The sequence below is a fragment of the Monodelphis domestica genome, chromosome 6, assembly GCF_027887165.1.
Source record: "Monodelphis domestica isolate mMonDom1 chromosome 6, mMonDom1.pri, whole genome shotgun sequence".
Classification (NCBI taxonomy): Eukaryota; Metazoa; Chordata; class Mammalia; order Didelphimorphia; family Didelphidae; genus Monodelphis; species Monodelphis domestica.
The window spans coordinates 14,322,624-14,341,959 of record NC_077232.1 but is presented as its reverse complement, the minus strand read 5'-3'; the positions used below and the strand labels follow the sequence as shown (position 1 = coordinate 14,341,959).

General features: G+C 35.0%; 1 protein-coding gene across 2 annotated transcripts in view; it reads right to left on the bottom strand.

Annotated features, from left to right (window-relative positions):
* Nucleotides 1–613: 613 nt before the first annotated feature.
* VN2R639 (vomeronasal 2 receptor 639) overlaps nt 614–19,336 on the bottom strand; it is a 33,533-nt gene continuing 14,810 nt past the window's right edge. For both annotated transcript variants that reach the window (XM_016422768.2, NM_001099583.1), the window contains 3 exon segments: nt 13,827–14,045; nt 7,069–7,192; nt 614–1,518 (listed from right to left, as the gene is read on the bottom strand). In XM_016422768.2, the coding sequence (XP_016278254.2) occupies nt 614–1,518; nt 7,069–7,192; nt 13,827–14,045 (1,248 nt within the window).

The following is a 19,336-nucleotide window of genomic DNA, read 5'->3' as shown; positions in this document are numbered from 1 at the left end:
TCCAATATGTTCAAGGGATCATTCAGAGAACAATGAATCTCTGACAGATAATTATCCACAACACACCATAAATCTATAATGGAAAAGTGAATGGAAGGTATAATAACTTCTTAAAAATTTTTATTGAGAATAAATCATATTCCTCAACAAATAAATTTGGCTTCAATAATTCCCAAACAAATCATTTATTGTGTATATTAAATTCATCAAATATTAAACAATAAATAAAATGACTGATATAATACTTGGTAAATAAGATAGCTTCATATGAGAATCCTAGATGAACTTTTCCAGGGCAAGAAATATGATAGTTATTAAATGAAGAATACAAAACCAGCCACTTATTATAATTATTTATTTATTTTTATATAATTATTTTCATCCTCATTGGTACATTAAGTTTCTGCTCTTTAGATGGTATTTTATATAATTACTAAATTAATTCTACCTCTATTAAGAAATCAAACAATATGACCTCTTCAAAATACTTTTCAGTCTATTACAAAAGAAAGAGATAATAATAGAAAATAAATGGAATAAAAGCTAGATTATTTTAAATCATTCATTAAAAAGCAGGAGCTACATCTCTAAGAGCTTGAGAACACATTGCACCTCAGGAATTAGCTTTGTTTTTCAATATCTCCAGGGTATTTCTGTCTGCCCTCAGAAGGATTATATAGCATTTGGGAGCAAAGATACAGATGAGAATTCCAGCACTGGAGACCACAATAGAAAAGATCTCCATGGCCACCATGGCCTTCCCTTTGGTGCTCTGATATGCAGGCAAGAAGGCAATCCAGACACTGCAAAACACCAGCATGCTGAATGTCAGGTACTTGGCTTCATTGAAAGTGTCTGGCAGATTCCTAGCCAGGAAAGCCAATGTAAAGCTGACAAAGGCCAGGAAGCCCATGTAGCCAAGGACACAGTAGAAGGTCACAAGGGAGCCCTCATTGCACTGAAAGATAATGAAGGAAGCCTCAGAGTGCCTATCCATCTCAAGGAATGGGGGATATGTCCCCAGCCAGATGCCACAGAGGCACATCTGGATAAAGGTACAAATGAAAATCAGAAAATAAGATACTGATGTTCCCAACCACCTCCTGAGCTTGCTCCCTGGTTGAGTGGCTCTAAAGGCCAGAACCACAGTGATGGTTTTAGCCAAGATGGAAGCAATGGCCACCGTGAACACAATGGCAAATGTGGTTTGTCTTAAGAGGCAAATGGCTGGTGTAGGACGACCAATGAAAAGCAAGGAAGAAAGGAAGCAAAGGGTGAGAGAGGTGAGCAGAACGTAGCTCAGACTGCGATTATTGGCTTTAACTATGGGGGTGTCTCTGTACATCACAAACACTCCAAGGACAAAGGTGGTGAGAATGGAGAAGCAGAGAGCTGCAAAGGCCAGAATCATTCCCAGAGTCTCTTCATAAGCCAGGTAAGTCACTGTCTTGGGCAGGCATCTGTCTTTCTCCTTGGTTGTGTACTGATCTTCCGGGCACTGCGTACACTCTTTTGCATCTGGGAATACAACAAAAATGAATCTTATGGTATTTTTTAGAGCAGAGTTTTCTTACTCCATTAAACTGTAACATTAGTCCCTCCACATAAAGCTCAGCTCACTTTTGGACTCCTTCTTCTCAGTGAGAAGAATAAAAATGTTAGACAGTCAATAAAATTTACCTATATTTCAGGTTCTCTTCATCTCTACTTGTGGATAAAAATCATTAATTGTTGATTCCTTGTCATAGTTTCATAAAATAAAAACTAAGCTTTCAATGACTCATTCCAAAATTTAACTTTCTATAGTAAGTCCTAAAGTGATTACTTTATATATCTAGTGTATTCCTACAATAGGAATGAAATAGAGAAATAATTTATTCTGTAATTTTTGTTATATATAATAACCTCTGAAAACAAATTCATAATTCCAAGTCCTAAAGGTTATAAATGAACCTCATTTAAATTTGTTAATAATAGATTCCATAAATATTTTGATTTTTAAATAGTAAACAATTTCTTACATCTATATCCATATTTTTCTCAGTTTAAGTGTCTATTTCAATTCTTTCTTTCTTTGTGATTTCCACTCCTCAGGATGATACTTTTATTGTATGCTTTAATATTATTTCCAGTATCAGAAATTATTTCTCTCACCTAGTTTATTTCTTATTAATGTACACAAATGCCTAATTTTTACTATATTTACATGAACTATTAAAAGTTTGTATACTTATGCTATGATTAAATAAAAGATGGCCAGATGTTATGAATATAATAGATCTGAATGCGTTGGCTTTAAATATTGATAATGTTGATTGCCCAGTTTTATTGATAAACTAAAACTGTCAGGGTTAACTGTTTGCAGGCAGCTGATGGAAGTCAAGAAGCTAACAGTAAGAGGTGAAAAATAGCTGGTGTATTGATAACCAAACTATTATTAATGAGCTATTAGTTGTTCACTATTCACTGGCTTTTGAGGGAGGTTTGGAGGCAACTGTTCTCATCAAACTGAAGCTGCTATTGATACAGCTAAATCTGTCAGGGCCAAGCTGGTTTCAGGCAGTGGATTAATGGCTGGAGGTAGTTAAATCTAACATGATTTTATTATGGAGGAGAAGTATAAAAAGGAATCAGGAATTAGGAATAAGCTAGAATATCCACAAATCCCAAATACTAATTTTTTTACTAAACACCACAACGTCAACTTCCCCTCCTGAAGCTTCTTCTTTGTCTACTAATGTAGAAACTACACTGAGTTCTACTCCACTACCTCAAGATTCAATTCTGTCTTCCTACCTCAAACTAATTTATAAAATCTTCTTAAAGAAATTTATGAAATGCCAGCAGCCAATTTCTCTTCCACTAAATCCAGCTCCCATGTGTGAGTCAACTTCAAAGACAGCTCTGCCTGTGACAACTTTGACAGATGAGCTCTCTGGCTCCCCCTGGAGTTCTTCTTGATAGTAGGCCTCAAATCTCTACCTCTTTCTCAGAATTGTTGAGGAAAAACTCCTCAGGCACTAAGCTATTTAATAATAAACCCATATGTTTTCTTCTTCAGCTTTATTCAATTTCTTTTTCTTTCTTTCCAAATTCCACCAACTGTCATTCAGAGAAAGAGCTCAGTCCAGCCACTCCTCTTCCCTTTGACTGTTAGAGAAAAATGATCCCAGAATTCTTTTTCATTGAACTTTTATGCCATTTACTTAAAGGGCCAGAATAAGAGCCTGTAAGCTAAATTTCTTAAAGGGCAAAGCTTAAAGATGGACAAACCCTTTTTCTTATCTAGAATTTTCTCTTTAAAATGGAATAAATCCACATTAACAAGCAAACCAACAAGAACCACATGATTATCTCAATAGATGCAGAAAAAGCCTTTGATTAAATACAACATCCATTCCTATTAAACACACTAGAAAGCTTAGGAATAGAAGGATCGTTCCTAAAAATAATAAACAGTATATATCTAAAACCATCAACTAATATTATCTGCAATTGGGGTAAACTAGATGCATTCCCATTAAGATCAGGAGTGAAACAAGGATGCTCATTATCACCTCTATTATTTGACATCGTACTAGAAACACAGGAAGTAGCAATTAGAGAAAAAAAAGAAAATGAAGGCATCAAAATAGGCAAGGAGGAGACCAAATTATCGCTCTTTGCAGATGACATGATGGTATACTTAAAGAATCCTAGAGATTCAACCAAAAAGCTAATTGAAACAATCAACAATTTAGCAAAGTTGCAGGATACAAAATAAACCCACATAAGTCATCAGCATTTCTATATATCTCCAACACAACTCAGCAGCAAAAACTAGAAAGAGAAATCCCATTCAAAATTACCTTAGACAAAATAAAATACTTAGGAATCTATCTCCCGAGACAAACACAGGATCTATATGAACACAACTACAAAACACTCTCTACACAACTAAAACTAGACTTGAGCAATTTGAAAAACATCAACTACTCATGAATAGGATGAGCCAATATAATAAGAATGACCATCCTACCCAAACTTATTTATCTATTTAGTGCCATACCAATTGAACTCCCAAAAAAATTTCTTTAATGATTTAGAAAAAAAAAAACATAACAAAGTTTATTTGGAATAAGAAAGGATCAAGGATATCCAGGGAAATAATGAAAAAAAAAAACACACAAATGATGGGGGCCTTGTAGTCCCAGACCTCAAACTATATTACAAAGCAGCAGTCATCAAAACAATTTGGTATTGGCTAAGAGCCAGAAAGGACAATCAGTGGAATAGACTGGGGGCAAGAGACCTCAGCAAGACAGTATAAGATAAACCCAAAGATCCCAGCTTTTGGGACAAAAATCCACTATTCGATAAAAACTGCTGGGAAAATTGGAAGACAGTGTGGGAGAGATTAGGAATAGATCAACACCTCACACCCTACACCAAGATAAATTCAAAATGGGTCAATGACTTAAACATAAGGAAGGAAACCATAAGTAAATTGGGTAAACACAGAATAGTATACATGTCAGACCTTTGGGAGGGGAAAGACTTTAAAACCAAGGAAGACATAGAAAGAGTCACAAAATGTAAAATAAATAATCTGGATTACATCAAATTAAAAAGCTTTTGTACAAACAAAACCAATGTAACTAAAATCAGAAGGGAAGCAACACATTGGGAAATAATATTCATAAAAACCTCTGACAAAGGTTTAATTATTCAAATTTATAAAGAGCTAAATCAATTGTACAAAAAATCAAGCCATTCTCCAATTGATAAATGGGCAAAGGACATGGATAGGCAGTTTTCAGCCAAAGAAATCAAAACTATTAATAAGCACATGAAGAAGTGTTCTACATCTCTTATAGTCAGAGAGATGCAAATCAAAACAGCTCTGAGGTATCACCTCACACCTAGCTGATTGGCTAACATGATAGCAAAGGAAAGTAATGAATGCTGGAGGGGATGTGGCAAAGTAGGGACATTAATTCATTGCTGGTGGAGTTGTGAACTGATCCAACCATTCTGGAGGGCAATTTGGAACTATGCCCAAAGGGCGACAAAAGACTGTCTTCCTTTTGATCCAGCCATAGCACAACTGGGTTTGTACCCCAAAGAGATAATGGGGAAAAGGACTTGTACAAGAATATTCATAGCTGTGCTCTTTGTGGTGGCCAAAAATTGGAAAATGAGGGGATGCCCATCAATTGGGGAATGACTGAACAAATTGTGGTATGTGTTGGTGATGGAACAGTATTGTGCTAAAAGGAATAATAAAGTGGAGGAGTTCCATGGAGACTGTAACGACCTCCAGGAAGTGATGCAGAGTGAGAGGAGCAGAACCAGGAGAACATTGTACACAGAGACTAATACACTGTGGTATAATCGAACGTAATGTATGTCTCCATTAGTAGCGGTGTAATGTCCCTGAACAATCTGCAGTGATCTAGGAGAAAAAACACTATTCATAAGCAGAGGACAAACTGTGGGAGTACAAACAATGAGGAAAAGCAACTGCCTGTCTACAGCGGTTGAGGGGATATGACTGAGGAGAGACTCTAAACCAACACTCTAATGCAAATACTAACAACATGGCAATGGGTTCGAATCAAGAACACATGTGATACCCAGTGAAATCATGCATTGACTATGGGGGTGGGGGGGAGGAAAAGAATATGATCTTTTCTTTAATGAATAATGCTTGGAAATGATCAAATAAAATATTATTAAAATGGAATAAATAAGTTTTTATAATACATAATAAGCTGAAATTTTATTTAAGCTCATGAGACTACAGTAGAGAGTAAATTTGGAGATATACAATAGGAAGTGTATAAAGAGGAAATGTGATTAAATAGCATTTACTCAAGCACTGTGGTGACTTAGGAGTAACTCATTATTCAATAAGAGGGTGAATGTCAGTTTAGTCATTATATGCCAATATTGAAAATAAACCCTTTCTCACTGTTAAACCTTGTTCAAAATATGTAAGAAAAATGAATCAATAGAAGAAGAAAGAAGGGTGACAAGTCACCCTTTGTGATTTATACATGGACCTTCCCCACTTAGTATCTCCTTTTCATTTGAATACTAATATCATGAGATTAATAATTTTGTCTTTCTTGTTCCCATTAAGACTTGGAGGCAATCATGGATTCTTAGTATAATAGACCCTCATTATTTCATTCAAGCATAGAAACAAAGGATGAAAGAATATAAGAAAAACAAACAGCATAAAATATGTTTCTCATTCTTATATACTGTATTCTGCCTAAGCAATGGGAAATGGCAGTTAAGGAAAAGAGAAATTGACTGGTGAGAAACAAATTATATGTGCATAAATAACAAATATTAAATAATTCTTTAATCTGTATCTTCTTTAAATGCAAAATACTCTTCAGTGGATTAAGGAATTATTTTTGTTTCTGTTCTTTGTTTCTCATTTTAAATGAATCATATTATGCCTTAATACTCTATTTCTAATTCCTCTTTTATTCATGAAATTTAAGAAATCTTTGTTTCAGAATTACAGTTAAAATATGTTTTAAGCTGCATGCTATTAGAATATGAATTGATCTTTTTAAAAATAAGATAATATCAATAGATATCTAAACAGAATTAAATGTTTAATGGAATATTTTTAAAATAAAATATTCTTTACTACAATAAACACTGTTTAAATTTAAAATCATTTGACCATAATTTACAAAACATTTTTAAATATATATTTTATAGATATATTATTAATACATTAATATAAATCTATTAAAATGTATTCTGTATTGTTTTCCCTTATATTATGAAACCTCAGGATGATGTTAGTTTTTATTTATAAGTAAATAACAAATGAAATGTAACTATGAGTAAAATATTAGAATATAATTATCTAGGTCTAAGATGTGGTGAATTGAATGTTGCTATTTGAAATAAAAATTCTTAGATCTACCATATAACAGAATATTTCCAAATTATTATGATGAGGAAAAATTCATCAGGTTAAGTCACAAAACTAAACTAAAATAAAAATAAATTAATTCAATGTTTATGATTTAGGAGAACTCTTTCTCTTTAGTCACTCACTTGATTTATTGGAAATCTTCCCATCAGGGCATATTGTACAGTCAAAACAGCAGATGGGCTGGCCTTCAAGAGACTGTGTCCTATAACCAGGGCCACAGGCAACACTGCATGTAGAACTTGGAATCTGAGTTTCCACAAAAAGAAAAGAAAAAAATATTATTATAAGAATGATTCTTGAAAGGTTGATTTATTGAGGCAATGATGTGGTAGATGTTGAGAATAATAGATTTGAAGTTTGGAAATTTGAGGAGGATATATTTCTGAATGGAGATTTCCTTCCAATTTTCCATCTTGTACTCCATATCATCTTTTCCTAAAGACATGAATATGAGCAGAATCTCCACAAGACACAATAGAGCTCCTCCATTTATAAAAATATTAATGAATAGTGTGACAAGGAAATCACTTTAAAAGACTGATATATATTAATTTAAGGTCGCCAAGGAATTCAGCTATGTAATTCCTAAATGAAAACTCAAGTCAGCCTTCAACCTTTTATAGAGTTTAATTACAAACAGGAGGAAGAAAGGAATTAGAGATATAGAGAGAGAGGGAGAGAGAAAGGGGAGAGAAGGGAATAGGGCTTAAATACCCCTTCTGTTTAGGCTGGGCCAAAAGGCCCAAGCCCTTAGATAGCTGAGGCAAAGAAAGGAGATCAGTCCCTATTACTCACGTGACCAAAATGGAGAAACAGTCTCAACGGCCTCCACCTCCAGCTTCCTTCAGAGCAGCACAACCTCTCAGAGGCAAAAAACTCTCCAACCAACCACCCCCGTCCTCAGACCCCTCTATCTTTAAGGAAACCATCCAAGTATCCTCCCCTCAGTTCTCACATCTACCAATCACTGTCCATCATTTTCCCTGTGCCAATGGTGGCTCTAGCTTAACCCAGGACCACCCAGAGGTCTGTGGCTTTGCACATGTCTGTTGAAGGTCATACTCTCAAATAATTAAATCTTGATCTTTTGCTACAGCCCTTCCTAAATCCTGTTACCCTGAGTAGGGTAGAGATTGGAATAATTAAATTTTGATCTGTGCTGCAGCCCTTCCTAAATCCTGTTAGGACTGAGTAGGGTGGAGATTGCAATTTCCAAGACCTGGTTCTGTCATTCCAAGTATCTCCATTGTATCAATTCTAAAATCAATCATGACTCAAAGAAATTCCTGTTCTATGCTTAAGCATAGGTCAAAGCCCTTTCCATTGTTCAGCAAAAGGTTTCTGTCCTAAAGTAATCTTAAGAAGGGAGGAGGAGGAACCTCCCATGCCAATGGGGTTCACATTCCAATAGAGTTCCCACTCTCAATAGGAAATTTTTCAAGTATGAAATTTCCCAATGGTGAAATTTCCAACATTTATAAGTCTAAGAAATTTTAAGGTTTACAGTAGGCAGCATGGTTTCAACCAAATAAATGACAGTATATATCTAAGGTGTACTTCATTTCATACAAGAAATGTTGAGGTAATTCTTTGATCACTGAAGGAAAAATATTTATTAAATCTTTGTTCACTAAACAAGTCCAAATCTTTGTATTTGAATAAGGAATCCTGAATTTTTCAGGAAGTAATAACTTTAAAGAGTTTATTATGAAATGAACTGATTAAGCATTTCATTTTGATTTGATCTGCTTCATTATAAGAATCAAGTGAACTTGAATGGTTGATCTTGTTTCTTAGGCTGATATTTGGACATTCATGTAAATCTCTGCTGATTCATAGAATGTGGTATTTATGACATTCCATCACAACTAAAACTGAATATATATATATATATATATATATATATATATATAATCAGAAGAGAAAATAACCACAAGATTCTATTTTGCTGATCAGCCATTTGTTATTTGTGTTGAACTTTTATAAAACATCTTTGACATTCTTTTGGCAAAGATCCTGGAGTGGTTTACAATTTCCTTCTCCAACAGATTTTATAAACATAAAAAACTGAAGGACAAAGGACTAAGTGACTTCCCCAGAGGCATATAGCTAGTAAACATTTGAAGTCACATGTGATCTGGAGAAAAGGAGTCTCCCTGAAGCCTGACACTCTTCCCATTATGCAAGAACATTGTTATTAAGGGCCTCTAAAAGAAGTCATGGACATCCTTGGAAGAGAAATTCATGATAAAAATTTCTGTGGCTGTGGGATTTCCTATCTCAGCTACCCTTTGGTGTTACAGGTCTCTTTTGAAGGTAAAAATTTTCCACTCTCCTCCTTCCCTTCTCATTCAAGTTTGCTCACTTGATCTTAGGTATTTCAAGATTTTCATCATATGGTGAATTCAGATCATTATATAAATTAATTGGAAAGATTTTGAAAAGCGTATTGAGAAAAGGAAATCAGAGGACTTCCAGGTAAGTATGGTGGCATTCTAATGGGAGTCACTTACACTACTCAGAACACACCGACAAGGACATCAAAATGCTGGGGAATTCAAAAATGACAATTATATCTTTGAACATGAATGGGATTAACTCACCCATAAAATGTAGATGAATAGGACAGTGAATTAGAACCCAGAATCCTACCATATGTTGTCTACAAGAAAAACACATGAGACTCACAAGGTCAAAATTAAAGGGTGGAGCAAGACCTATTGGGCCTCAGCTGACAGAAAGAAAGCATGAGTTGCAATCATCATATCTGACAAAGCCCAGGTTAAAATATAGACCTGATTAATAGAGATAGGGAAGGTAAATACATTCTGATAAAGTGGAGTATAGATAATGAGGAAATATCACTAATCAACATGTATACACCAAATGGTTTAGCACCCAGATTTCTAATGGAGAACCTAGTAGAATTGAAGGAGTAAATAGGTAGTAATACTATATTAGTGGGATACCTGAACCTTCCACTATGAAATTTAGATAAATCAAATAAAAAAATGAGTGAGAAAGAGATAAAAGAGGTAAATGAAATCCTAGAAAAATTATAGTTAGTAGATATATGGATAAAAATAAATAGGGACAAAAAGTAATACACCTTCTTTTCAGCAGCACATGGCACATTCACAAAGATTGACCATATACTAGGGCATAAAATCATGTCATATAACTGCAGAAAAGCAGAAATAATAAATACAACCTTTCCAGAACATAAGGCAATAGAAATAATGGTTATTAAGGATACATGGAGAGCCAAATCAAAAATTAATTGGAAATTAAATAATGGTTCTCCAAAATTGACTGGTCAGAGAAAAAAATCATAGAAACAATCAGTAATTTCATTGAAGAAAATGACAATGATGAGACATCCTTTCAAACTCTATGGAATGCAGCCAAAGCAGTACTCAGGAGAAAATTCATATCCTTGAGTTCATATATTAACAAATTAGGGAGGGCAGAGGTCAATGAATTGGACATGCAAATAAAAAAAAAACTTGAATGCAAACAGATTAAAAACCCCCTAGAAGAAAACCAAATTAGAGATCCTAAAAATTAAGGGAGAAATTAATAAAATCAAAAGTGATAGAACTATTGAACTAATAAATGGGCCTAGAAGCTGGTATTTTGAAAAAATAAACAAAATAGACAAAATATTGGTCAACTTAATAAAAAAGAGGAAAGAAGAAAATCAAATGAACAATATCAGGGATGGAAAAGGAGAACTGACTTCCAATGATGAGGAAATTAAGGCAATCATTAAAAACTATTTTGCCTAATTATATGGCAATAAATATGCCAATCTAGATTATATGGATGAATATTTACAGTAATATAAATTGCATAGGTACACATAAGAAGAAATACAATTCTTAAATAAACCCATATCAGAAAGAGAAATTGATCAGGCCATCAAAGAACTTCCCAAGAAAAAAGTCCCCCTGATGGATTCTCAAGTGAATTCTATCAAACATTCAAAGAATAGCTAATCCCAATACTATACAAACTATTTGAAATAATAAGCAAAGAGGGAGTTCTACCAAATTCATTTTAGGAAACAAATATGGTACTGATCCCAAAGCTAGGCAGGCCAAAAATAGAGATGGAAAACTATAGACCAATCTCCTTAATGAAAATAGATGCGAAAATCTTAAAAAGGATACTAGCAAAAAGATTCCAGCAAGTCAGAAAAAGGGTTATTCATTATAATCAGGTGGAATTTATACCATGAATGCAAGGATGGTTCAAAATCAGGAAAACCATCAACATAATTGACCATATCAATAAGCAAACCAACAAAAATTACATGATTAACTCAATAGATGCAGAAAACACATTTGACAATATACAACACCTATTCCTATTGAAAACACTAGAAAGTACAGAATAAAAAGGTCTTTCCTAAAAATAATAAACAGTATTTATCAAAAACCATCAGCCAATATCATCTTCAATGGGAATAAACTAGATGCATTCCCAATAAGATCAGGAGTGAAACAAGGATGCACATTATCACCTTTATTATTCAACATTGTACTAGAAACTCCAGCAATAGCAATTAGAGAAGAAAAAGAAATTGAAGGTATTAAAATTGGCAATGAGGAGACCAAGTTATCACTCTTTGTGGATGACATGCTGGTCTATTTAAAGTATCATAGAGAATCAATTAAAAAGGTAGTGAAAATAATCAAGAACTTTAGCAAAGTTGCAGGATACAAACTAAACCCACATGTCATCAGCATTTCTATATATCTTGAACACATCTCAGCACCAGGAATTAGAAAGAGAAATTCCATTGAAAATCACCTTAGGCAATATAAAATACTTAGGAATCTATCTGCTGAGAGAAACCCAGGAACTATATGAAGACAACTACAAAACACTCTCCACACAACTAAAACTAGGTCTGAGCAATTGGAAAAACATTAACTGCTCATGGGTAGGTCGAGCTAATATAAAAAAATGGCCATCCTACCCAAAATTATCTATCCATTTATTGCCATACCCATTGAACTACCAAAAAAAACTTATTTACTGAATTAGAAAAAAAACATAATTAAGTTCATTTGGAAGAATGGAAGATCAAAGATACCCAGGGACATAATGAAAAAATAAAAAAGAGGGTGGACTTGCAGTGCCAGATCTCAAACTATACCATAAAGTAGTGGTCATCAAAACAATATGGTACTGGATAAGAGCCAGAAAGGAGGATCAGTGAAATAAACTTGGAGTAAGTGACCTAAGCAAGACAGTCCATGACACACCCAAAGACCCCAGCTTTTGGGACAAAAATTCTCTATTTGATAAAACTGCTGGGAATATTGGAAGACAGTTTGGGAGAGATTAGGTTTGGATCAACATCTGACCCGCTACACCATGATAAACTCGAAATGGGTGAATAACTTAAACATAAAGAAGGAAACAATAAGTAAAAAATGTGAACACAGAATATCATATATGTCAGACCTTTGGGAAGGGAAAGATCTTAAAACCAAGCAAGACTTAGAAAGAGTCACAAAATGTAATATAAACAATTTTGACTTAATTAAATTTAAAAGTTTCTGTACCAACAAAATCAACATAACTAAAATCAGAAGGGAAATAACAAATTGGGAAACAATCTTCATAAAAAAAACCCTCTGATAAAGGTTTAATTATTCAAATTTACAAAGAGCTAAATCAATTGTACAAATAACCAAGCAATTCCCCATTTGATAAATAGGCAAGGGACATGAACAGGCAATTTTCAGTGAAATAAGTCAAAACCATTAAAAAGTACATGAAAAAATGTTCCAAATCTCTGATAATCATAGAGATCAAAATCAAAACAACTCTGAGGTAACACCTCACACCTAGCAGATTGGCCAACATGACAACTAAGGAAAGTAATGAATGCTGGAGGGGATGTGGCAAAGTAGGGACACTAATTCATTGCTGGTGGAGTTGTGAATTGATTCAACCATTCTGGATGGCAATTTGGAACTATACCCAAAGGGCACTAGAAGACTGGTTGCCCGTTGATCTAGCCATAGCTCTGCTGAGTTTGTACCCCAAAGAGATAATAAAGAAAAACTGTTTTATGAGAATATTCAGACTGTACTCTTTGTGGTGGCAAAAATTGGAAAATGAGGGGATTCCCTTAAATTGGGGAATGGCTGAACAAACTGTGGTATATGTTGGTGATGGAATACTATTGTGCTAAAAGGAATAATATAGTGGAGGGATTCCATGGAGACTGGAACAACCTCCAGGAAGTGATGCAGAGTGAGAGGAGCAGAACCAGAAGAACATTGTACACAGAGACTGATACACTGTGGTTCAATTGAGCATAATGTACTTCTCTGCTAGTGTCAATGCAATGTCCCTTAACATTCTTCAGGGATCTATAAGAAAAAACAACATCCACAAGCAGAGGACAAACTGTGGGAGTAAAAATGCAGAGGAAGGGCAACTGCTTGACTACAGGGGCCAAATGGATATGATTGGGGATGTAGACTCTGAATGAACATCCTAGTGCAAGTACCAGCAACATGGAAATGGGTTCAGATCAAGGACACATGTAATACCCAGTGGAATTGCGAGTTGGCTAAGGGGGCAGAGGGCAGGAGGGGAGGGAAGAAAAGAAAATGAATTTTGTATCCAATGAATAATGTTTGAAATTGACCAAAGAAAAAATAACATTAACAAAAGAAAAGAAATTAACAAAGAATTGAAACAAAAAGAAAAGGAAATCAGAGAAATCAACCTTCTGTCTTACAGAGAGCAAAAGAGAAAAGTTGATGCTTCAGCCCCATCCTAGTCATTCCCAATGTATTCAGGAAAGTTCTTAGGTCCAATGAAGAGACAACAGTATTTTTCACCTGGCTCTTACCTGAGGGAAATCTTCTGGCCAATCGATGTCCTCTTCATAAATTCTTAACTCTTTTTCATGAGGAATCACTTCTCCAACTTTCACCTGTGTCCTAATAGAGTCAGGTAATGATCTAAAATTCAGGATATCATATTTCTCAGCTGTCATGGAGGGTCCATCCCCACATAACTCATCTTTGATTCCAGTGACAGGATTAACACACTTTAGGAATTGGTGGAGCTGAAAGCAAGGGGAGAAGAGTGTTACTTATCGAGGAAAAAAGGGTTCATTCACTCTCCAAAGTCCTGATATTCAACACATAATGGGCTATGTATTTGAAGATTACAAAAGCTGTCACTCTCTTTTCATAAAATTCTACTTACAGAGCTTTACCTAGCACTCTGCACTCTAATTCTATTTTTTTCCAAGCAAGTCAGACATGGCAGAAGAGTAATGTACTAAATATGTTCTGGATAATGATTAAACCTCAAAATTTAATATTCTTTCCAACAAATCAAGAATTTCTTTCCAATATATCTGATATCTGGCATTCCAAGATATTTTGTACAATCTGTATTCATGATTTATTGCTTTCAACAAGGATAAGTCTTTTTAATTTGAAAAAAGTCTATGCAAGGTCTATAGTATATTTGATAATGCAATTTTAGGATAAAAGGACATTTTTGAATTCATACTTCAGAAATTCAAGTTAAAGAAGAAAAAGGGAATACAAATAATTAAAAGAGTAAACAATTCCAAATAGTTTGGTGAAACAAAGAAAAAATTCCAGTGGAAAAGAAATAGAAAGAAGTTGTTGCATTATGACTTATTATAAAAAATGAAACAGTAACACAAGTTGCAGGAGATTTCATAAAGAATGATTATAATTCCAAGATTATCATTTGGCAGAAAATGAGGAGACAAACGAGAAATTATTTATATAAAAGATATATTCAATAAGTAACTTTTGCAGTAGAAAGGAAAATAAAAGTGGACACCCAACTATTAAACCTCAGAGAAGTATTAGGGAAATGAATAAGATAAAATAAAAGATATGATGAATGAACAGAAAATAGAATTTTAAGGAGAGGACAGGACAACAATAATAATGGCAAGGATAAATAAGAAAATAAAATGGAGAGAAATAGGTAGTGGTAGTAATCATGAATATGAGTGTAAATAAGAATGGACTCACCCATTAATGAAATCAGAATAGAATGCATAAGAAATCAAAATCAAACAATATATCATATGCAAGAAAAAACATTGAAGATGAAAAGATCTAGAATTAAAATAAAGGCTGGAGCTGAATGTATACTTTTTTGCTGAGGTGAAAAATTAAGAGGTACTTACCAAGATCTCTGACAAAACAAAAACCAAAAGAGTCCTAATTAAAATATATAATTAGGGAAATTATATTATTCCATAGGGTACCAAGTTATATAAAAACTTAACAGCAGGATCTTCTGGTATAGACTTCATTATTTTTTTAAACCCTTACGTTCCAACTTAATATCAATTCTGTGTATTGGTTCCAAGGTAGATAGTGCTAAGGGCTAGGCAATGGGTGTCAAGTGACTTGTCCAGGGTCACACAGCTAAGACATGTCTGAGGCCAAATTTGAACCCAGGATCCCCTGTCTCTAGACATGGCTTTCAATCCATTGAATCATACAGGTGCCCACTAATGATTTCATTAATGAAATACATACATCGTCTACAACTGAGACAAACGTCAAATATTAAAAGATATTCTTCAATTGATAAATGGTCAGAAAATACATCCTGGCCACTTTCAGAAGAAGTTAATGCAGGCATATAGAAAAAATGCTCTATTATTTGTAATTAGACAAATAGATATTGAAACAACCTGGGTATACTAACTTAAACTTATCACAAATGACAAATGCTGAAGATGAAGGAAAAAATAAAAATTCAAACTATTTGTGGAGTAGTGAACCTCTCCCTTCACTTTACAGAAAAACTAGGAACTATGACTAAGGGGATATAAATTATAGGTAACCACTGAGCCATTAATAGCAATACTAGAACTATGTGCAAAGGATATCAAAGAAAATGGAACAGGACCTACATTTACAAATAATCTTTACAGCTGCTCTTTCCCTGTTGACAAAGAATTGGAAATTGAGGGAATGTTCTTCAAATGGAAAATGGTTGAATAAGTTGTGACTTATATTTGTGATGGCGTACTATTGTGCTAAGGAAAATAACATTAGGGTTGGTTGGCAAAGCTTTTATAAACTGATAGAAAGTGAAGCAAGAAGGACCAGGACATCATTGTGCATAGTAACAAGAGTGTAGCTATGAATATCTATAATTAAAGATATGACTTTTCTAAGGAAAAACATGATCGAAGACAATTTCAAAGAATTCATAATGAAAACATACTAGGCATTACTGGAGAGATTACTAATGAACTCCTACTGTAAAATGAAGTTTAATTTCCTGACTTTTTTCTTTTTTTTTTCCTTTTTCTTTTGCAAGAAGGCTCATACAGACATGTTTTGCATGATTTCATACATATTATGTCGTCATATATTTTGCCTTCACAGTGAATGGAAGAAGTGGCGGAAGGTAGAGAGTAATCTGAAGTCCAAATTTAAAGTTAAAAGAAAGTTGCAATTAGACAATAGATTAAAGTATTAAAATGTTATTGGGAAAAAACCCAGGAGATATCTGCTAGTGTTTTACTTGAAACCAACCACCTATACCTATTTTTCCAAAATCCCTTCCCTTGAGACACTACTAAATTTAATCTGCATTATTAACATGTAGTCCATCACTTTCTTAAATCCCAACAATAAAAATCAATAAGTCAAGACCTAAAATAACAGCAAAAAGAGAAACTATTCTAGGAATTTTCCAGGATTCCAAAACAAGTATGCTGGTCTAGAGTTATTAGTGGTAGGAGGAGGAGGAGGAGGAGGAAGAGGAGGAGGAGGAGGAGGAGGAGGAGGAGAAGTAGTTATAGTTGTATAGTATTAGCAGTAATAATCAAAATTGTCTTAGTCATAATTGTAGTAATAGAAGTAGTAGAGAGGACTTCCGGGTAAACATGGCTGCAATCTAGATGCTAATCACTTCCTCTCCCTGGCACCAAGAGAAATAGACTACCTCAAAAGATCATAAAAATCACCTTTGGAAGAACAGAGGGACTCTCCAGTACCCCACAGAAACAAAGGTAAGTGGGGTTTGAACATTTCCACACTGTAAGAAGGAGGAAAAGCTTGCACAAAAACATGAACTGAGCCACCCTTCCCCCCCACCTCTCCCACCAAACCAGAGTAGGGTATCAGAGCTCTCACTGGGACAGCGAGTGAGTGAGGAACATCTCTGTCTGGGGGTGGCACACCAGGGTCCTTTGGATCTAAAGACTGCTAGGAAACAACCACTTAGGGTGGTTTCATAGAAGAACCCTGGAAACTGGAGAGCGCACAGATGGCAGGTCCCCTGCAACTGGTAACAGTGAGGAGTCTTGAGAGTCTATAAAAACTGCTTAAGGCCAAAGCGTTGTTCCTTGCTGTACTGAAGGGGGGAGCAAACCAGGCTCCCTGGAAACTTACAGGGAATACCAGAGTTCTACCCCTCAGCGGTTTTACAGGAGATTCCTGGGCACGGGTGATAAGAGATCACAGAGCACAGGGGCAGGAGTACTGAACACAGGGGCAGGTGCGCTGAGCACAGGGGACGGCACTCTAAGAAACCTTGGAGTCTGGGAAGAACTAGTCAGAGGCAACCTAAATTCACAGAAAACCTGCCCATATCACCCAGACCTCAGACTAAAAAGGAAAGGGGAATAAAACCACCAAAGGAATGGCTCACATGGCCCAAAATCAAGCCTCCAAGAAGAAAGGGAAAAAAGTGTCTATTGAAAACTTTTATGGTAGGAGTACCCAAGGAAAATAAGAGAGAGAGGATGAAATCCAAACAAAATCAAAACATGTCTCCCAAAATGTTAATTATCCACAAGCTCTGGAAGAACTCAAATTGGAGCTTATCCAAAAGATGGAAAACTTCTGATAAGAAAAATGTGAGAAAGAGATCAGCAGTCTGATATACAAGACTTCACAATTGGATAAAGAGCTGGAAGTCTCTAACAAAAAGGCAGAACCAGCTGAAAAACAAATCTAGTCCCTAAAGACTAGAAATAAGCAACTGGAAGACAGTGAGTTTTCAAAACAGCAAGAATTAATAAAGTAAAGCCAAAAAATTAATGAATTAGAAGAAAACACAAACTATCTCACTCACAAGGTAACATACCAGGAAAACAGAGGAAGAAGAGACAACTTGAGAATTATTGGTCTGCCCGAAAAACCAGAGAAAAACAAAAACATCAAGGCTATACTACAGGAGATTATAGAAGAAAATGGCCCATGTTCTGGAGCAAGGAAGCAAAATAGAAATAGAAAGGGTTCATAGAACACCCTCTATACTAAATCCCCCAAAAGACAACCCCCAGGAATGTAATCGCCAAATTCAAGAACTTCCAAGCAAAGGAGAAAATCCTACAAGAAGCCAAGAAGAGGAGCTTCAGATATAGAGGGGTTCCTATAAGGATCACACATGATTTAGTGGCTAACACGCTAAGAGACTGCAAAGCATGGAACACAATATTTAGAAAGGCAAGAGAGCTGGGTCTTCAACCAAGAATCAACTACCCAGCAAAAATGACTATCTACTTCCAGGAGAAAGTATGGGCATTCAACAAAATAGAAGATTTCCAAACATTTGCTAAGAAAAGACCAGAACTTAGTGGAAAATTTGATATCCAATCACAGAAAGCAAGAGAAACATGAAAAGTTAAATATGAAAGAAAGGGAAAAGGAGATAAATCTTATCTTTTCCTTTAAGTCAAACTCTCTTCTATAAGGACTACATTTACATTAAATTATATATGTATATATACATATATATTAATATGTGGGGGAAATATATTGTGTAACTCTAAAAATTATATGCATCATAAGAGTAGTTAGAAGAATCATGCATAGGGAAAGATTGTGGCATCAAGAAGATTTGGTGAAAGGGGGGGAAAGAAAGAAAAAGAGAGGGGGGAATCGTTGATTATACTAAGATTTATTTCAAGAAATAGGGGGGACTTAATAGAATAATCTTCCCCATACAAAGATACACATGGGAAAGGGAGGGGAAGAATCCTCATATGATAAAGAGAGGAAGTGAGTGTGAAGTGGTATTACTTAAACCTTACTCTCAGTGAAATCAACTCTGAGAGGGAAGAACATCTAGATCCTCTGGGATCATGAATTCTATCTTATCTAACAAGATAAGAAAGAAAAGAAAATCAAGGAGGGGACGGGGTAAGGTAGTTTAAAAAGGGAGAGAAGGAGAGGGGGCAGGGGAAGGGAGCATTAAAAGGGAGGGTCTATAAAGGGAAGCATATCAAGGGAGGGGACTAGGGGGACTGACCTAAAGTAAATCAATGGTTCAAAATGTTATAGCTAAAGAAGAAAGGTCAGAATTAGGGGAAGATATCAAAATGCCAGGGAATCC